Source organism: Xyrauchen texanus, chromosome 9, assembly GCF_025860055.1.
Source record: "Xyrauchen texanus isolate HMW12.3.18 chromosome 9, RBS_HiC_50CHRs, whole genome shotgun sequence".
Lineage (NCBI taxonomy): Eukaryota > Metazoa > Chordata > Actinopteri > Cypriniformes > Catostomidae > Xyrauchen > Xyrauchen texanus.
Window position 1 is genome coordinate 30,095,185 of NC_068284.1, and position 22,396 is coordinate 30,117,580.

General features: G+C 35.9%; 2 protein-coding genes across 2 annotated transcripts in view; both read right to left on the minus strand.

Moving 5' to 3' along the window:
- LOC127648838 (anion exchange protein 2-like) overlaps positions 1-4,126 on the minus strand; it is a 43,140-nt gene extending 39,014 nt beyond the window's left edge. The window contains exon 1 of the mRNA XM_052133615.1: positions 3,977-4,126. The gene's annotated coding sequence lies outside the window, so the exon portion shown is untranslated. The remainder of the gene's footprint in view (positions 1-3,976) is intronic.
- Positions 4,127-10,664: 6,538 nt separating this feature from the next.
- On the minus strand, positions 10,665-18,041 carry LOC127649221 (tetratricopeptide repeat protein 19, mitochondrial-like). The gene is made up of 10 exons (XM_052134227.1): positions 17,740-18,041; positions 15,505-15,590; positions 14,686-14,796; positions 14,489-14,527; positions 14,311-14,367; positions 14,090-14,151; positions 13,910-14,004; positions 13,646-13,800; positions 13,318-13,480; positions 10,665-11,350 (listed from the first exon to the last, which is right to left on the minus strand). The coding sequence occupies exons 1-10, from the start codon at positions 18,023-18,025 to the stop codon at positions 11,184-11,186; spliced, it is 1,221 nt and encodes a 406-aa protein (XP_051990187.1). The 5' UTR covers positions 18,026-18,041; the 3' UTR covers positions 10,665-11,183.
- Positions 18,042-22,396: the final 4,355 nt, after the last annotated feature.

The window sequence follows — 22,396 nt, forward strand, 5'->3', positions numbered from 1 at the left end:
GACGTAAAGATAAACTGAAAAACAACAGTTTGTGATTAGCTGATAATACGCCTGGTTTTGTTCTAGGATATTTGATTAATTTCTTTATCATGTCTGAAATGCTAAATGACATCTTCGTTATGTCTAATGTTCTGGATCTGGACATTATGATGACATAATGGATCACTATGATCAAATGTGTCTCCGGGTTGTCCCCGTGATGGCATGACTTTGCAACTGCATTGTTCCACAACACGCAATCCAAACAGCAGTGATGAAATAGTGTAGCTTATAGTGAGATATTACAAAGCTACTATTCTTTTGGTAGACCGGACACTGCCAGTTCCTGTTTAATTTTGCCCTAATCTAAATGTAATTCTGGCCTCTTTTGAACTTTCACGTTTTCTATGAAGATTTCCATACATTCCAGTACAAATATGTTGCTTGGCTTTGGGAGATTGAAGCAATATGCTTCCATTTAGCAGAAAATAAAGTGATTTAAGTGTATCTGTGGCAAAGATCTGATGCTTCTATCTGATAAATATCTATTGGCATTTCTGGAGTACTACCTCAAAATTCACTAAATTCTGTAAAAGTGATGTCTGCAATATCAGGAAACTAACAATATTGCTTCTTATAGAATATTACACTAAAATGTAACTGGACTGGACATTTTTAAATATGACACAAGTAAGGAGACAAGCAACTGGGGGGCTAAATAACAACTATGACTGTTTGGATAATTATTGCATTGGGGATAAACATAACCATGCCAAAACATTTTTTTTCTTCAGACCAGCAGCTGTGGTGGGAACAGTCAGATGGAGGGTGCGGGGTGTTGGGTGAGTTATTTTTACAGTCGACAAATATTTGTTGTTAAGGTCTTCGTTTATAAATGGACATGTCCCATAAAACAAAATCAAAACAAGTCTGACAACCGTTTGGAATGGTAAACTGTATGTTCGGATGGAGACTGCTCTGCAAAGTCAAACTGACCTGAAATCAATGGTCTGGAAATACACCTGCAGTGCATTCATAATGCATTCTTAATTTTATTAAGCTGACCTAATAACAAACTTGTTCTCGTTAGCAATAGAAACTATGCATACAATGAACAGTTTTTTTTATTATTGTTTTACTAGTATGGTACTGTTGTTACACCAATGGATTTAATGTAGTCTCATTGACTTTTTACCAAGGAGGTAAAAAATTCCATATTACAGCCACCACCGTAACAAACAAACAAACAAACAAACATCAAAGACTCTGGAAGTTTCATAGGCTGTTTGGAGATTTATTATGGGTTTACAATAACTGTTTTGTTATTTTAGCAGAAACAATGGTGAGTATAGTAGGCTACATTTTTAGAAAGGTCTATATGGGTCATTCCAACAGTTCGGTGAAATTTTGGCTTTTGAAAAATGAAACACACTTTGGGGGTGTCTCCCCTTTTCTCCCCAATTTGGCATGCCCAGTCCCCACTGAGAGCGAGAACCACATTATAGCGACCACGAAGAGGTTAACCCAACGTGACTCTACCCACCCTAGCAACCGGGCCAATTGGTTGCTTAAGAAGCCTGAATGGAGTCACTCAGCATACCCTGGATTCAAACTTGCAACTCCAAGTGATAAGTATCTTTATGTTTCATTATTAAAGGGATATGTTAAAGATTTTATAAGTCATATCAGTCAATAAATGTCTTAAAAAATTAAAATGTCCATCTAGCTAAATAGGCAGGGTCACGTGTAAAATAAGAGGGTGAACAATAACAAGGTGCCGTTTTAGTGGACATATTAGCAACAATATGGTCTGTGAATGATATGTAGCAAACATATTTGTTATCTTTGATTATATTATTTCTGTAACATTAATATAATGACAAATGTTAAAAAGATCATTCATAATTTTATAAATGTTCCCTATATCTCCCCATTATGGGAATAACATGTTATACTATATATGACTAACATCACAAAAAATAAACAATACATAAAACAAAAGTGTTACGCATTTCAAATAACTCCAAATCATTTTGCTGAATGGATGATGCCACATCCGGTGTGAGAATGAAAAACTAACAAGCCAAGATTTTGTATAAATAATTTTTATGTGTATCTCTGGGGACATGAAGAAATGACACTAGTGTAATAATTGAAAATTATTTCAATACTGAAATACAACCACTGTTAATAACACTACGGCTGTTGTTACTGTTATAACTTGAGTTCCAATCTTCCTCTCTCGTTATGTACCATCTTGAAGAATTACACTTTTCACTTATTGTTACATAGAATGGTATTATCTATATTTACTCATGTAGATTAATATATATCCTACATCTGTTTTATTCTGTATACTAATATTAATATTAGTTTTACTTAAAATGTGCTTTGCTTCATTACTTTCTCCTATGGCAAACATTTTACTATATCATCATTAATCATTTTAATGATTGTTTGCTTGCTGAAACTTAGAATCCAGCTTTGCAAAGAAACACTCCCTTTAACAGACACGCTCCACTCTTTCTCTTTCTCTCTCAATATTTTTTTGTGAATATATGGTACTTTAAACAGTGTTCAACACACAATTTGAGCATATGCAATATGAAGAGCATGATGTGATGCCTGATATGCAGATATGGTGTTATTTTGCATTATGCAGTAAAATTCCTGGGTAACTTCTATGTTATTTACAGGTATATGTATGGTACTGACAAAGGCTTTATATATGTACTGTCTGTGCTTTGTTGTAATGGATTACATGCAATCTGGATTGCATAATACATTTACATTTACATTCATGCATTTGGCAGATGGTTTTATCCAAAGCGATTTACAGAGCATATTACAGGGTCAATTCCTCTAGATTTTAATAAGATTACAAAAATCAAGTACTTGTAATTAGATTAAAATACATTTTAAAATACTCATAAACAGATTACAAGAACTTTTTTATGGATTACATGATAACATAATAATCAGGCAAAGCCAGTAAATTCATAATTTATTGATTTAATTGTTCTTTTGTTTAAATAAATATTATAAATTTTTCATTCTAAAATAGCTAACCACATATATACATTTGGTAAGTCTTTTTATTGAGGGTGTTTTGTTCTCTGCTTCAAAATCTACGCCTTTTCTATTGTGACAACTTTTGAGATAAAACTTTTGTTTTATTATTATTTGTGAGATTGATTCACAAATATAACTGGTCTGATCTGCTACCACACATGCATGGCATTTGAACATTTTAAGTGCCTTTTTATTTAGCTCAGAAACAGACATGGCGAGAAACACACAACAAAAAAATCATAGAAATTCACATATTTTATATTTTATACATGAAGTAAGTTTTCTATAAAGCATTCAAGCAACATTGTCAAAAGCTTATCCTACTCAAATATGTGTGACATCAAATTAACAAGAATTAGGTCAGAAGTAATCCAAAAGCAAGCAATTAGATTACTTTAAAAATGTAATCCAAGAGATTTCGTTACTGACCACAATTTGTGTCATGTAATTTGCAATCATTTCCAGATTACAATTCATGTAATGAATGAAGCCATCCACACTGCATTACAATTGACGTCACACGCTTGTGTAGACAGAGTATCGAGTCAGGGTATCTGCTAAATAAACATGATGACATTATGAGGCGAAGATTAGAGCTCAAACAAATACAGACCTCACCACCACTAGATCTATCGCCTTATCTGAAAGAACATTTTAAATGTTGAAAAAGATCCAACAATATGGCAAAAATGGCTTGAGCTGCATGGTCGGTCAACTTTACAGTCAAATACTGACCATGACTAGAATTCACAAGTTAATGAAATGACCTGTTAGAACGGCTGAGCACTAAAGTAAAAAGACAAAGCCTTTAAAATGTAAATTTGACTATGAAAATATATCATGCAAGAGGAGATTCTCTATCAAAGACTGAGCTATTCCAGTAGTCCACAACAAGTCTCACCAGACAGGAAAATACAGAACTCACCTGTCACTGAGTATGAAAGAGGTTTCCAGTTTTCCAAATGCTAGATGTGTGTGTTCTGTTAACAACTGGATGATGTAGTCACTACAAGTCAGCTATTAGGAGTGAGTGCTATCATTCAGATGGAGAGGGAGGTCTTTGCTTTTCATGAAGAATCAGGCAATCTGTGTTCTCAAAGGGCACTCAAGACTCACTTTATATACAAGATGTAGTGCATGGTGTGTGCGTGTGATTAATTGGTCAGCTTTTAAATCCCTGGGGAAGAGTGAACATAGTAGCAGTCACATTACAGATGCACAGCAGAAATATTAACCTGCAAACTAACACTACATTGTGCCTCTCAATGTGTGTGCTTCCTGGAGTTTTTATGTGAACTCCTTTAGTTTGATTGCAACCTAGTTTTTAATGTAAACATGGAATACTGTTATATGTATGTGATAGAATTATAGTGGTCACTCTTTTTGTCTACAGTATTTGCATCTTAAAGGGACAGTAGTAAAATGTATTTTAATTTTTTTTATTATTTACTCACCCTCGTATCGTTCCAAACCCGTATGATTTCTTCCTTCTATGAAACATAAAATGAGATGTTTGGCAGAATAAAGATAGATAACCTCAGTCACCATTCACTGTCATTGTATGGAAAAGAGCAGAGTCGACCTACATAATTTCTTCACATGTGTTCCATTACAGAAAGAAAGTCATACGGTATTGAAATGGCTAAAGGGTGGGTAAATGATGACAGGAATTTCATTTTTGGGTGAACTATCCCTTTAATGGCAACATTAAGGCAAATCAGTAAACTATAACATAAGCAAATCATGCTTGGTAATCAATATTTAGCAGTTGTAGCATTAGCATGTACTTATTTTAACCACAGATCTTTAAAATGCCTCTGGCAAATGAGCAGGCCTTGTAAGTTAAAGGAATATTTAACATTATCATGTCATTTCCTGTCTGAAATGCTGTATATTCCCAATATGAAATCATGTGATCTTTTCACTTCAGCCTCTTTTTTTCTAATTTTTTCCCCCAGTTTATCTATGACACATTGCCAAGAATCTTTTAAGAGTTATAAATTCTGTCATCGTCGATAAAACATGTCATATATAACTATCTTTTGTGGAACACAAAAAGAGATGTTAGGAAGAATGAAATGACAATAATCAACAGTAAATTTGTCATTGTAAAGAAAAACAATGCAATTTAAGTAAATGTTACTGGTGCAAACATTCAGCCTAACATCTCTTTTTGTGTTTCATGGAGGATAAAAAAGTAATGGGGGTTGGAACAGCATGAGGGTGAGTAAATGATGACAGAATCATTTAAACATTTTGTGTGTACTCTACGCTTGATCTATTGCTTATGCTGGTAACTAATTGTCACTTGCTTACAAAAAATGCATATGTAGCTCTGCACAAGCAGATACCTTGTAACTAGAGGTCAATATAGTGACCTTTAGTCAAAAAATGTCAGGGTTCAATACTAGCTTGAGTTACTATCAAAGCTCTAAAGAGATATGCAGTTAGTTCAGTTTCAGAATGATCTTGTTCTACTTAGGTCAATGACAATTATGACAAATGAGCAGAATCAAACTTCAAACACAGGTTGAGGAAGCACTGAAAAATAAAACTCATTTAATTCAATATTACATAGAGTTGTCACATGACGGCAATTTATAATGGAATCAAGGTTATTTCTTTTGGTCACATCACTTTTACAGATCTTTTATAAGTTTTAATATAAAAGCTCTTCTTTACCAATACAAATTATTCCAGTGAAAGCAGATGCTAATATATAATTATCCTTAAAGGCATCAAATTAGGCCTTATGGATATGCAGAGTATTGATGATGAAAATGCCCATCCTCATGCAGGTGTTCTGTGGGAACAATAATCTCTGTGTCAGTGTTGTCAATAATTAGGGATGGCTGTCCTGTTACAGAACAGTGTTACGCAAACCTACCTCACAAATATCGAGACAATTAAAGTATCCTGTTTCACCATAAATAATGGCTTCTTTACTCTGAAGGGTGGGAAAAATAAAACATTTGTAAGGAGAATGCTATTGTTACAATTATGTCCAGTATAATATCTAATAAGGAAACAAATTATTATTGATAGTCTTTGCTTATGCATAAGACAGAATTTCAATAATTTCTTAACTTTGTTTTAGTGAACAAAAAAATTTGAGATATACATGATATGCTCTTATCCATTTTTTCTCCTCACCTCATTAAATTTCAATTTATAGGACAACCAAGATGTGAACTTAAGATCAAAATATGAATATAGTTTTAGTCCAATTTCCAGTTTAAGTGTAACATTTAAAATACAAAATAATACAAATAATGAATGGCAATCATATTACGGTCATCAGCGTATTATCTACAGAGGAATATGTTTTGTTGAAAGACATGGATTGAAAAATACATGGATAAATGCACATCTGGAATGTACGTTGTTCCATAAGAGAGAGAAACATAAATATAACAAAAGGAGTAGGCCTTTCAGAAAAATTAACCCTGGCTTTACATTGTCCATAACACACATCCAAAAAAGAAAAACAAAAATGTAATAATAACTAAGCGTAAAAGAATCAAAGGGGCCACTGGTAAGATGACCTGGAGAGCTTTACTGCTCTTACACAAGCTTTTGCCTGAAGCGTTACCCTAATCTGTTTGCCATGGTGCAAGAATTCAATAAGTATAAGACATTATTCTTTTAAACCTTCACTCAGATACCTTACATAGTTCTGGGCACTTCATAGCTTGGATTTAGTTCACCAAAAATACATATATTTTTTGTCATCATTTACTCATCCTCATATCATTCCAAACCGTATGACTTTTTCTTTCATGGAACACCAAAGCAGAATACCCAAGGTGCCCTTTTCCCTACAATGAAAGTGAAAAGTGACCAAGGCAAGATTTTCAGTAAATAACTACATTTTGGTCAATTCCTTACACAAAGCTATTTCAATGCTTCAGAAGACTTGGACAATATAAGTGGACAATATATTATAGCTTAAGACTTGCAGTACTAAGCAACAGGGTTAAAGGGATCGTACTTACAAAAATGAAAATTCTGTCATCGTTGTTCCAAACCTGTATGACTCACCGTTCCATGAAATACAAAAGGAGGTGTTAGAAATAATGTTGGTCTCAGTCACTATTTACTTTCATTGCATAATTTTTACCACACAATGAAAGTAAATGGTGACCGAGGCTTATTCTGCTTAACGTTTTCTTTTTGGGTTGCATGTAAAAGTCTTATAGGTTTGGAACAACATAAGGAGACATTAGGCAAAATATTAGCATCATTTACCATTTACTTTCATTTCTTATTGTTTACCATACAATAAATGTGAATGGTGACTGAGGCTAACAAGTCATAATGACTACTTTTATTATGTTACATCCCTTGGTCACCACGTGCTCAGACATTCTGCTAAACTTTTCCTTTGGTGTTCCACAGACTAAAACAATACTGATTTGGAACAACACGAAAAGTGAATAAATCATGACGGAATTTTCCTTTTTGGGTGAACTTGTTGTGGCAGATTTCCCATAACAGCAATCAAAGCACAGTTGAGTCAAAGATTTCTCAGAAACTAGACATTTATTACAGAGTAACAAAGCCGAGGTGGTCCATGGAGCATCTAAAATTACACTTCAGAATCATGCATTTCTTATAGTTTCTGTTCCACCTTATCTCTTTGAGTGATGGCCTCTTCATCCAATAAAATCATCTTATGCCCCCCTAGTTTCGTCATCACCGTCTCCCTTCTAGCTGGTCATCCTGATCCAACTTTCTTCAATGATGGCAAAAGCATGACTATTTTATTTTATATGCATAAAACACACTGTAATCACTTCATATTAACATATTTTATAAAAACTAACAATCGTTACTTTCTGCATTCATTTTATTAGTATATTAAATAGTTTTCCTCATTATAATCATTGGTTACATACATTCCTGTAATATTGGAAATGTGTACACCCACATACATTTGTTTCATCTAATTTCTAGCACTAATTAACACACATGGATCCTCTGCCTCTTTCAGGCAGTGCCTGGATTTGTTCTAATTAAAAACATTAGATCATCCCTTAGTATCAATACACACATGTTTTCTGGGTCATACAAAGAATGGCTGTAATTCTCCCAAGATAAGCTAAGCTACATTTTTCCATTGATTTGCACTTTGATTATTAAACTGAGTAAATGATAATTAAATCAATAAATGAATGATTACATATCTAACATATTGAATAACATTCATAATGCAGTTATTCATAGTACATTGATTACACATTGTCATTTTTAGGTCAATGCATATTGCATACATATTCATTCAATTATCAAAAATGGATTAACTGAAAGATTAAATAAAACTATTCCATAATCTATACCTTTTAAAGAGAGTTTGTAGAAATATATTGAGCCAAGAACTCATAGTACACTATATTGTGTAATGAGCTTCAGAGACTTTCCATTATGCAATAACTTAAACTCAATCATAACTAATTCCATAATAATATCTACTTACCAATTAATAAACATGTTTTATGCATATGTACATGTTGTGAACTGCCTACAGTAAGCAAAGATGAACACACAACCTGTAAAAGAGACACAGCGTGAGTCTGAGGACATGAAATCATGCTGTGAGAGGAGATTGAATAGAAACACTAGCACAATGACAAGCTCAAATAAAGCTTCATTTTCCTCCCTTCAGACTTGATGAACTTGCAGTTAACCCTCACATGACTGTATGGTTGTGTGAGGCCAGACAGGAAGATAAATTATTTTAATTGCAAACAGGAATAAACAAATGTACCAATAATATATGCTGATTTGAATATATGCATTGCTATTTACCATTCAAATAAACTGCAAAACATGTTCATGCCACAAATACACCGATCAGCCACATCATTACAACCACCTGCCTAATATTGTGTAGGTCCCCATTGTGCCACCAAAACAGTGCCAACCCGCATCTCAGAATAGCATTCTGATGCTATTCTTCTCACCACAATTGTACAGTGTGGTTATCTGAGTTACCGTAGACTTGTCAGTTTCAAATAATCTGGCTATTCTTTGCTGACGTCTCTCATCAACAATGCATTTCCATGCGCAGAACTGCCACTCATTGGATGTTTTTGGCACCATTCTGAGTAAATTCTAGAGACTGTTGTGCATGAAAATCCCAGGAGATCAGCAGTTACAGAAATACTCAAACCAGCCCATCTGGCACCAACAATCATCCATGCGATTAACAAATCACCCAATCTTATGGCAGCAGTGTAGTGAATAAAATCATGCATATATGAGTCAGGAGCTTCAGTTAATGTTTACATCAACCATCAGAATTTGGACCATGGCATGATTGTTGGTGCCAGATGGGCTGGTTTCACTGATTCTCATTGCACTTTTTTGAGGTGGATTTAATTCAAATAAAGTACAAAAGCTCAACAATTGTGAGCCTAAAGACATTCCACTGCATCACAGCTCACAACATTAATTTATGTGCCAGCATAAACCCTTTGTCCCACCTTACGCCCCCAAAGACAGCTATGAGATTTACAGTGTTTGGTATGAAAATTTGAGCTGTCCTTATCTCATGAGCCACACTCTATGAGATCCTTAATTACTAGTTGAGCCTGGCTGATCTCCTACATTCATATACACATACACACTGTATCTCTTACCACCCAAGCATATGACAAGAACACAGAGCCCTAATGCATCCCTTCTTAGGATCGCACTTGCCGTTCCCACTATAAATAATTGCGTTTAAATTTCCATCTCTGGATTCCGACTAACAGACTGGGAACATGATGACATAGCAGCTCTTCTAAAAGCACTGTCTGAAAACATCTCTTAATGACACTAATGGGGACAGAACAGAGTAGGTAGAGCTAATGATTTAAATCTTTTGGGATGATTTTGCACACAAGTGTGAGAATATTTAACTCTTTTATTGTGAAAAGGAGCATCTTCTTCACAGAATCTGACCAACTCTTGACTAATGGTTTGAAGAGTGCAAAAGATCCAAAAGGCCAGTTATTAAGTAACTACGTTAATCAAATTTTTCTTTAAATCTACGCACTAAAATTAGCAGGGAAATTTCTAGAAAAGTACCTGCTTGCACTTGAACATTTTGAACAAAATGGTACTGGATATTAACAAGCTTAATAGCGGTGTCACAATAGCTCAAAATGTTGTACAGAAACATTTGGTCCTGTACATACATTCTTTCTGCAAGAAATAACGGCAGGCTTCTGCTAATAAACTGTTATTGAATTGAATGTTTTTTTTAGGGCAGTGCGATAGTACAACTTATTGCAACTTGATATTGAAATGTTTGAGCCCCTAATTTTAGACATTCGCTTCTTCAGTGAGCACCTGAACTGTTAATACCTTTGGATAAATCATGCTTTATTGCTCAATAGCATCTGATTAAAGGCATCAGCTAAATGAATAAATGTATATTTTTGTAGTTAATTGTATTTTGGGTCTTGAGAACTTTTGTAACTTGTTTCCTTGCATTTAGGCCAACTAAACATACACTGACCTCTACAGGGCACTGACAATGCTATCAGGATAAGCAGACATGAAAACCAAATCTTCCACTTTAACCTGAAGAGAATTAATATAGAGGCCAGTCCACCTGCTTGTTTTAGATAATCTTTATGGTATATTGACCAATTCAACACAACACAAATCATTTTCGTTCACAGGTTTATCAAATCACTTTTTACATCAAACACTTAACGCAACAGGTTGGCTTCAAATAAGTTTTTTTTTTACATGAAAATGTTCCACTGCACATAATATCATTAGACCAATTATGAGCTGCCCTCAGTTAAAGAACATTTCTTAGTTATCGGTCCTCATTAACTTCCCGGATTCTGTTTTACAGAGAAGCCATTTACAAACACAAATAAATAAGTACATTTAAGAGTAAGACTACAAAACAAGTCTGATGGCAGCTAAGGCATAAAAGGAGCACCAGACATTGTATGTTGTGTACTATTGAATGTGGGCACACAAGGGTGGAAAACATGTGAAATGGCAACCAGTGAATAGTAAGGTCCAAACAATGCCATTCTTCCACAGGTATGACCAACTTGTTCTAACGATAAGTTCTATGGAAGAATATAATACGAGTGTGTGTGTGCGCAGGCACTGTATTTAGATCATTCCTTAAGCTCCTGTTTCACAGTATTGCTCTCGGTTTGCCCGTCTTTCCTGTTGGCCAGTTCTTTCAGTCCCTCCTGAAGTTGCTCAACAGCCTCTCCATCTCCAGCAGCATGTGCCAGGGCCAAAGCTTCCTGATACAGTTTACCAGACTCCTCAAACTCTCCTAGTCAAAACAGGGCAGAACAAACAAGAATGACATGTCTGTGCATCCCTAAGAATCATTAACAATACTTTGTGTATATTTTGTATATGCTTCTAGAACAAACAAAAGCACCAGACATGTGGCCTGTGATCTGTCAGGTAATTTAAGGTGGTTTTCATACTGGGCACATTTGCTGCAATCTGAATTGGACTGTGATTATTCCTGGCTCCCCCCACAGCGATGGTCTGGTTTCAGACTCTTTCAGACTCTTTCAGATTCTGTCGACCCCCAGTGTTTTCCCATCATCAACTTGCATCACAAACATGCCCATGCTGGAGAACGCAACGCGGGTCTCTAAATTTGTGCGTTTTTTTATTAATTTGGTGTAATTATTCACACAGAGTGAACGACACTTGTGCCTCTGTGCATCACCTGCTACAATTTAGCAGCTATGCATGTGCAGGAGTATTAGACTACATATGATGCTCGGAGTCATTCTTTTTTTAGATGACAGCTGGTTGAGAGCAATGAATTTGCAGCGCTGCTTATGTTCCCCTGCCACTCATGGTGCACGTGTTTTTGTGCAACTGATAATGTTGTCAGGCTTAAATCAGCAAAAATGCACACGCAAGTTATTTTACTTCCTGAACAAGTGTGGACAAGAGTACAGGTTGCGTTCTCACTCATGCAAACTGTGCCACAGTTCCATTTCAACCAAGCTCAAACCACCTCCAACAGGCAGTCTCGGGTTTGGTACTACTTCTCCCTCCTTGCTGGGCTACAATCAAAAATGTGGCCACACATTTGATTTTAAAATCTGGGAATTCTCTGGTATCTTCTAGAAATTAAACCCAGCTAGTAACAGTTAACTCTCAAGGCTCATTCAAACAAAGCTGACCAGACAAACCAGAGAGACCTCTTGAAGACTCTGATTTCAAAATGAATACTACAAAAACCCGTGCTCATTTTTTGACAGGTATTTTAAGACTCTTGACCTCATTTTAGTTTTAGAGGTAAACCGATATATCGGTTTAACCAATTAATCTGTGCCCATAGTTGCTTTTTGGAACTATCGGTTACCTGGAATATTTAGGTCGATAGTTGCCAATATTTTCTTTTTTTTTTTTCCTTCATCCATGTTTCACTTTGGCCTGCGTTGGAGGATTCTACCATTAGAACAGCTTGGTTCTACAGTAACAGCGGCCTCTAGAGGTAAAATTATCTTTCATCATTGACAATATTCATCCATATTTTTATCCTCATTTCAAAGCATATTTTGTTATTTGATTAGATAATCAAGTGTTCTATTTGAATAGAGGGCATGCAAAGAAAAATGTAATTATATGGAAATGTGTCCCTTGCACACAGACATTGTGTCTCCAACTTCATTACTTGTAAATAATAATATATCTTATTCGTTATTAAACCTCATATAGCACACACACTTTCATCTGGTGAATATATGGGCTATAAACAGCTTAATTTGGTTAACACTTGAACATAGATAATTGTCACTTCAAAATAATAGTCCCATCTATAATTTGGGGGGGGGGGGGGTATTGGGATTTTGATTGAACAATAAAATGCATTTTGGATTTTATTAATTTTGGACTCTTGTAGCCTCTATGTATGTGTCCATAATAGTAACAAATGAAGAACATTTTCTATAATTTCATTCTACAAATCTATTTTAAAACCATTGTCCAATTAATCAATTATCAGCCTTTTCCACCACCTTAGATATCAATATTCATAGATAATAAAATCCATTATCGGTTGACCTCTACTTAGTTTAGCAGCAAAAATTTTAAATAATTTTGTATTTGTTTGCTCTAGGCTTCTCCTTGGCATCTGAAGCTTAGCTTGGCAAGCATTGTATATTCTCAGTTATCAGTCCTAGTAATTGGCATTAATGTGATTTGTGCACTTTGTTGGTAAACATCTCAATTTTAAATGAATAAAAATGTAAATTTGGAGTGCGGTTGAACCTTTGTGCATCAGAATTCCTGCCATATTTCCTAACAGCACATGCTGATCAGGATGGCCCGCTGCCCGTCCAAGCTCAACAGCCCTCTTCACATGAACCAGCGCCTCATCATGCTTCCCTTGCAGGTCCAACACACTTGCCAGGTCACTCATAAGAACCAAGGTCTGAAAAAGAATACATTAGATACAATATTATTGTAATTCATTACATTCGTTAGTGAATGAGGCTACCAAACCCAAAGGGCAAACAGATGACTTGGACAGTACCTGTATCAGTATTTTTACATTCAGAAAACAGAATGTAATTTCAAAGGAAACAAAGCTCAGTACCTGTGGGTGGGACTCTCCTTGCTCCTCCATGCAGATCTGCAGGGAATGCCGGTAATCCCTGCAGGCCCCTGTGAAACGACGATTAGATGCCAAATAACGAGCCCTTGCATCCAGACTAAGACCCAGCAGCAACCTGGTGTCTTTACGCTTCTCATCTTATCAGAAAAGCCACAAACACTGATACTATAAATATAACATACTTAAATTTGGCCATTACAAAGTGCATTAGTTTAGAGAGAAGAGCATGGTTTGTGGCTATGATACCTGACAGGCTTTCTGGTGGAAGATCCTTGTCTTTCTCAATCTTGGACTCTAAAGACTCTGTGCAGAACTGGAAGCCATGCTCTGCCAACTCGTTCCTGGAAGTGAACAGTATGAGTTAATGAACACTAGAGAGGTCAACTGACTCAGTGTTTTTCTCCCCAGCTGAGGACCAGAACTAACTTGTTTTGAGATGCGTATATGCTGGCCAGCTTCAGCGACATTTCAATCACTGCATTGTCATCCTTTTCAGACAAAAGAGGTAAAGAGAGTTAGAGGAAACAAAACAGACAGAAGCAGAGTACATTTCTCATTGTTTTGTGGGGTCTATCAGATAGCATGTCAATCATAGTTTAAAAAAACATTACACAGAAAGGTATACAAATGCAAAAGATTTTTTCTACCTGTGGCATTCCTCCAGACAACATGAAACTCATGGCTGCTTTGAACAGTTTCTCAGCCTGCAACAGGGAACAAGAATAAGAGTCACATGCACACATTTATTCCAGATTTAAAAACTAAATGTAGAGAAGCGAGTCAGTGGAGTAGGGCAGAGGGAAGAGCACCCTCACCCTTACTCACATTATCCAGCTGACCTTGAACAAAGGCAAGATTCGCCATCTGTGGAGAAATTAAACAAATTTTATGTTTACCAATGTTCACTGCCCAATATGTATTAATGGGGGCTTTATTAATAATTTATTTGGCAAGAAGAACTCCAAACAAATCATAATTGGGCTGCATTGAAAATGAGGCCAAGGTCTGGGAAAAAGACATACCAGGCTGTATGTGTATATGATGGCATCATTATTGTGCATCTGGTGTGCGAGTCGAACGGCTTTGTGTAAAAAAACATTGGCTGCATCCAGTTCCCCAATCATCATGCTGTACTGTGAAGGAAGTAGAGTAACCTTTATTAAAATCAGCACTGAACATAATTTAACCAAGTGTTCACGCATTTTTGAGCAGACTTAAATATCCATGAAAAATATTCTGAAACAAAGGCATTACATTTAAAATTGTTAATTTTAGAAAATAGATGTGTATGACTGTCTTCTGCTGAACACAAACAAAGTGTGTTCAGCAGGGAAAAAAAAAAAAATAAATAAAAAATAAAAACACGACATTGTAGGTCCGACACCATACAATGCAAGTGAACGGTGGCCAGAACTTTTAGGGTCCAAAAAGCACATTAAGGCAGCAAAAAAGTAATCCATAAGACTCCAGTGTTTTAAATCCATATCTTCAAAAGTGAAATGATAGATGTACCGGTGAGAAACAGATAAAAATATATGCCATTATGTATGTGTACATTATATATACACACACATACAGTATAAATCTTCACTTTCACATTCTTTGTTTCTGTCAATTCTCATTATTTGTACTGGGCAGGGAGGAGAATTTATTATAAAAAAGGACTAGGATATTGATCGGTTTCAGAGTGGAGACATTTTTTTGTGATCTGCAGAAGATAGGAAGTCATATACATCTGGGATGGCATGAGAGAATTTTTATTTTTGGGTGAAATATCCCTTTAAGGGAGAACATACTGTATTGATGTGACTAAAGAGAACGCTGTAAACATCACAGTATACCTTGGCTTTCTTCAGGAGTAGAATAAGCTCATCTTCAAGCTTTTGTTCCTCTGTCCTCTCGTCAGAGCTTCCAAAAAGTGAAAATGCTGATGCAAATATCAGAGTAAGTTCAAACAACATTTAGATAATTGTACAAATTAGGCATTTTAATCATTATACAGAGCTCAGCCCTGGTCTAGATAATCATGTGAAACATGGTTATGTGGGTCATTCTTACAATTTGGTGTATTATCGGCTTTGAAATGTATCTTTGTTTTATTATTAAAGAGCAATGTTAAAAAAAAAAATTACAGTGGCAAGAAAAAAGTATGTAAACCTCTTGGAATAATTTTGTTTTCTGCATTAATTGGTCATAAAATAGGATCTTATCTTTATCAAAGTCACAAGTATGCTTGTAAAATGTGGTTAAGCTAACAACACAAAATAAAAATTATAATATTGTGTGTCTTTATTGAACACATCGCATTAAACATTCACGGTGCTTTGTAAAAAGAGAACCCTTTGATTTAATAACTGTTCGAGACTCCTAATCACCCAACTTCTACGGAGCTTCAGCTGGCACACAGCCACCCTGACATTTTCCTGTAAGATATCTTGATAAACTTGGGAATTAATTTTGCCCTCGATGAGAGCAAGCAGTCCAGTGCCCAAAGCAGCCCCATGATGCTTCTTCCACCATAGGGATGTTTTCATGTTGGTATGCAGGGCCCTTTTTATGCCATATGTAGTGCTGTGTGATCTTCCCAAACAATACGACCTTAGTTTCATCAGTCAACAAAACATTTTCCCAGTAGTGCTGGAGTGTCAAGTTGGTCTTTGGCTAATTCAGGCACACAGCAATGTTTTTGTTGGAAAGCAGCAGCTTCCTTCCGCCATGGACACCATGCCAGTTTTCCTTATAACAGACTCATGAACATATGTTAACCAGTTCCAATAACTACTTGAGTCTTTAGCTGGCACTCTAGGTTATTTTTTTTTTTTACCCAACTAAGCATTCTTCAGTGTGCCCTTTGTGTCATCTTGTCTGGACGTCCACTTCTAGTTGGTAAGCATCAGCAGATGCTGCTTGTTAATAGCAAACTCAAAATGTCAAGTAAAAGTAGCTCTAACCAACACCTCCAATCTAGTTTCATTAATTGGATGCCAGGTTTGCCAACTCCTGACTCTAATTAGCTTTTATTGATGTCATTAGCCTAGGGGTTCACATACTTTTCAATCTACACTGTGAATGTTTGAAACACGTATTCAACATGTGCAAGAATCATAAAATGATTTGTGTTATTAGCTTAAACAGATTGTGTTTGTTCATTATTTTAATTTAGATGAAGATTAAACCAGATTTTAAGACAGATTTATACAAAATGCAGGCAATTCCACAAGGGTTTGCATACTTTTTCTTGCCACTGTACAAGTCAAATCATTCAAGCTAAATTACTTTTAAATTCAGGTGTCCATTCTGTTAAATGGGCAGGGTCAGGCTGGAAAATAACAGGGTGGAAATTCGGTGGGTAAAACTAAGCCACTTTTTGGTCTGTGAATTATATCTAGCGGACATATGTAATCTTCTAGTGATTTTAAATTACATACATTTTGCCTAATACATATATATATATATATATATATTCCCCTAACAGAGTGGTCATGTTATACTTGACCAAATATGACTAAGATCACAAAATAAAAGGAAAACATAACGCAATAGAACAATGCACATCAAATAATTCCAACATTATTTTGTGACGTCTATTCATAATACGGATTCAATTTCAGTTCACAGTATCATGACATAAATTGGTGGATAAGTCAAGGGAGCATTTACACATTTAGAATATATTAATACATGTTAGTGAGGGAATTTGATACTAAACACTAGAAATCCGATGATTTAACACTCATTTTTTGAGTCACAAATGTCTGACGAGCAAGCTCTGTGGACATGGGGAAATTACACAGATAAAAACAATTATAATTTCAATTATTTAAAATGTGAGTTTTAGGCCCTCGGTGCTGAAAATTAAGAATAGTCTTTATTAAACAAGCCTATTAAAATCGTAATAGTTTGAAATTAGACATGATAAATACATAACTTGTGCTGAGACAGGCCGAATTAAACTGAAATGACCCATGACACTGCGGGTCACGCATGTTACGTCATGTGTCAAATGTTCCCCTTATGCTACACATTTTCCTGATTGATTCACAAGCAATCTGAAAGTCAACGAATGTAACACTCACCAATTGCACCCCATGCTGCAAAACTCCACTTGCTAAAGGCAGCTGCGTTTGTGTGACGGTTCACACCGATGCATGGGGCATTAACGCCGCAATGCCATGACCTTCTCCTGTGCCAGTTGCTTTGAAAGCGGCTCGATGGCATAAACAAGCTAGTCGGCCGCTGCAGCTCTTTGATTCTTGGAAGAGATAAATTGGATACGGATACATTTTTCGCACAGTCGCTCACACAATGCTTTATGCGAGCTATCTGTGCAGAAAACTGTCGACAGTATGAGTTCAGCGCCATATTTCTGTGATTATTCAATGACGTCGCAAGTTGTGGTCACGTGACCAAGCCGGTTGCTTCCTCTAATGTTTAATAAACTTTCAGCACTTTCTATGATGCTCCAAATGATTCTGCACTACATACTTTTGGGACTGTATATTTGTACACATATTCTGGAAATACTTTTGTAAACGCATTAATGAACATTAGTTTGTGGATATTTCATTTAGTTTTAATGAGGTGTGGTTTTATAAACTTAGTAATTCAAAAGAGAATAACATATTTTAAAGTTATTACCTAATTTGCTAAATTTCATATTCACCAGAGCAAGTGTATAATTTATGTCAAGGACGTTTCTGAACATATGGGGACCCTAAGCGAATTCCTATTTGGAGGTCCACCCAAGAATTACACCATAATACAGTCTTCAACTCATTTGAATATATTAAATAAACATTGGAATATAATGATTACGCAAAAAAATTTTTTTTTTTTTTTACAATAAATAATATATATATATATATATATATATATATATATATATATATATATATATATATATATATATATATATATATATATATGCAAATGTAAAAAAATTAAAAAACACAAATGACCTTGCTTTATGGGGCCCCCTGGTGGCTTTGGGGCACTAAGCGAGTGCTTATAATGCTAATAGCTAGAAATGGCCCTGATTTATGCTGATATCTCATATGCTCACCAAAACTGGACAGTTTAAGACTGTAAAAACAGCTTGGTCTAATGAATCTCGATTTCTGCTGAGGTACACACAGGTAGGCCCACTGCAGCCTCAGCTTTCTGTACTTGTCGGACAGAAGTAGAATCCGACATGGTCTTCTGCTGTTGTAGCACATCTCTCAAGGTTCGATGTGTTGTGCACATCACCGTTACCATAGACTTTGTCAGTTTGAACCAGTCTGGCCATTCTCTGTTGACCTCTCACATAATCAAGGCATTTCTGTCTGCAGAACCATTAATGGAGCACCGGTGGAGAGAGTCAGCAGTTTCAAGTTCCTCGGTGTCCACATTACTGAGGAACTCACATGGTCCGTCCACACTGAGGCCGTTGTGAAGAAGGCTCACCAGCGCCTCTTCTTCCTGAGACGTCTGAGGAAGTTTGGAATGAACCACCAAATCCTCACACGGTTCTACACCAGTACTGTAGAGAGCATCCTGACTGGCTGTATCACTGCCTAGCACGGTAACAGCACCGCCCACAACCGCAAAGCCCTGCAAAGGGTGGTGCGAACTGCCAGAAACATCATCGGAGGTGAGCTTCCCTCCCTCCAGGACATCTATAACAGGCGGTGTGTGAAAAAAGCTTGGAGGATCATCAGAGACTCCAGCCACCCGAGTCATGGTCTGTTCTCACTGCTACCATCAGGCTGGCGGTATCGCAGCATCAGGACCCGCACCAGCCGACTACATGACAGCTTCTTCCCCCAAGCAATCAGACTGTTGAACACTTGATCTCTCACCAATCAACACTGCACTTTATTAATTATCATCTTGTATCACACACTGGACTGTCAAATATATTCTCCCCAATTCAACTACTGTATATATTTTTTATTTTTATTGTATGTGTATTCTATATTGTGTATTGTTTACTGTACATTGTATATTGTGTTGTGTGTGTACATTTGTTATGTAAATTGTGTTGTGTAAATATGTTGTTTATTATAATTGGTACTGCTATGTTATTCGGAACTGCACACAAGACTTTCACCTACTGTTGCGCTTGTGTACACAGTAGTGTGACAATAAAGTGATTTGATTTGAGAACTGCCCCCCACTTGGATGTTTTTGGCACCATTCAGAGTAAATTCTAGAGACTGTTGTGTGTGAAAATCCCAGGAGATCAGCAGTTAAAGAAATACTCAAACCAGCCCATCTGACACCAAAAATCATGTCATGCTCAAAATAAAAAATAAATTCCATTCTGATGGCTGATGTGAACATTAACTGAAGCTTCTGAATCACATCTGCATGATTTTATGCATTGCACTGCAGCCACATGACTGGCTGATTCGATAAATGCATTAATAAGTAGGTGTATAGGTGTACTTAATAAAGTGGTTGGTGTATGTATGTCCATAATGATTGAATTAAATTCACTCATAAATTGAGACACCTAGTTTTGATTCACTGTTCTGTTTATTCATTTTAATAAAGCACAGATGAGGTAACAAAACAACAAAATATCCCATTATTACCCACTGGCCAACATATGTGTTTTATTAATGGGACAAAATAGTACAATGCTTGGTTGTAATTTCTTTTCTGTTCTAGGTTTGTACACAGTGGGTGACACTATGTAAGAGTCCCTTTACCACAGATCATGCAGTAATTATAGGTTAAACGTATTAATTTTGTAGACACAAAAGTGCACAGAGAGAGAGCAAAGGCATAAGGTGATCGACATACACAAAAAGTCACTCCCACTTAGTATGCACATAAACAATAATAACTGCACAAAAACTTACATAGATCACCTTATTCAAAATTTCAATCCTTCCACTGAATTATGTTTTTCAAAACATAGCATGTTCTGAACTGAGCTTTCAATGCCTATAAAGCCTTAACATTTTTATATAAAAAAAGAAAAAAGCAAACAATTGTTGCACATATAAAATGTTAATTTTAAAATATGATGTAGTGTTTTTTAAACAGCCACATAGTCTACACTGGTAACAAAGTATTAACATAGCCTTGAATCAAGAAATAAAGGGTATGGTTTCATGAGGCTCTCTGCCTAAACCCCTTATTCCCCAATGGGATAAATTAAGTATCCCTCTATCAATCTAGAGGACGAGTGATTCACTTACAGAAACAGTACAAAAATGCAAGCAAAGAGGAATGTTGTTCGAAGCATAAATTACAAAAAAATGAACTTTTTATATATATAGAATTTGTAGGTGTTTTAATTAAGGAAAGCTTTCCCAAATATAAAACATAACACAATCTTTAGATCTACATGTTCTAAAAGCGATAGTTCACCCACAATGAAAATTGTCTTATCATTTACTCAACCTCATGCCATTCTGAATGTTTGACTTTCTTTCTTCTGCAGAACACAAAGATTTTTAGAAGAATATTTTAGCTATGTAGGTCAATGCAATGCAAGTGAATGATGCCCCAAAAGGACATACAGGCAGCATAAAATGAATCCATATGTCTCCAATGAATAAAAATATTCATTTGTATTCAGCAGAAGGCATACACATCTGAGATGGCATAAGGTGAGCAAATGAACAAACTATTCCTTCAAGAGACACAGAAGTGCTGTATACTAAATCCCATGGAAAATAAGCCTTATGTGCTTGGAAAAATAACCCCATGTATAAAGTACATGATACCTACCTTCTTTAATCTCTTAAGAATATGATACATTTAGATTTTATCAGTAAGTCATCTCTTTTCAAATAGGTCAGCACCTGATAATTCAGTATCTAAAACATTTAACTCAGTCAAAACATTTTAAAGCATCAAAAGTTTTTAAAATGAGCAAAAACACTCAAGCATCACACGCTTACACAAGTCAGGCAATTTATAGACTTATATTCTAGACCTCACGACTGACTTGTTGAATGAAGTGCCACAATTAAAAGCTCTGCCAGCATCACATGACAGAGTTAAGTATATATTTTTTTTATAAATCCGACTGCATATGTAGAGCAACCATGAAGAAACTCTTTATACCAACACTGATACCTCATTATCAAACAGCATTCAAAGGAGGCACAACATATTTAACGACCGCAACAAGTTCCTGTAGGTACAGCTGCTGTCCTCCAGTCAAAATCAGGTTATTGCACAAAGGAAAACAAAAATTCACATATGGACCTCTCTGGCTCAGCTTTCATTTCACTGCACAATGTTGCTGAAATCTCACAAAACTATTATTGAAAGCTTAGGACTGTTATACATTTAGTGATCATCAGCAAACAGCTGCCTGTCAGGATTAAGATTATTTTCTTTGTAACGTGTAAACGAAGGGATAATACCTTTGACAAATACAGTCACTACAGTCCCCACTAAATCACACATTTACTGTTTTCCGCTTACTGTAAACTGGAATTATATTTTTTATATGCAGATGACTGTTTTTGTTTTTTTTTAATCACTTCAACTGAGGAGAGAAACATAATGTTCTCAAATGATCACCTTCCTCACACTGACTATGTGTAGTGATTGTCTACCCTGGAAAGCATGTGTTTACAGTATCTGGTTGGCAGTATGTTTTTCTTGCAGTAAGGGTGCATTCTAGATGTGCAAAGAGCTGCCTAACCATGATCAGGAAATAAAAACAACACACATCACAAATGTCAACGGTCACACGGCATGAAGGAAGACTGCTCACTCCTTACC

Excerpts from the sequence above, each read along its gene's own strand:
- LOC127649221 (XM_052134227.1), bottom strand. The coding sequence starts at position 18,025 with ATGGCGCTGAACTCATACTGTCGACAGTTTTCTGCACAGATAGCTCGC. Across the intron at positions 14,368-14,488 it reads TTCAAGGTCAGCTGGATAAT|GCTGAGAAACTGTTCAAAGC; the intron begins GTGAGTAAGGGT and ends TCCCTGTTGCAG. Across the intron at positions 14,005-14,089 it reads ATATACGCATCTCAAAACAA|GAACGAGTTGGCAGAGCATG; the intron begins GTTAGTTCTGGT and ends GTTCACTTCCAG.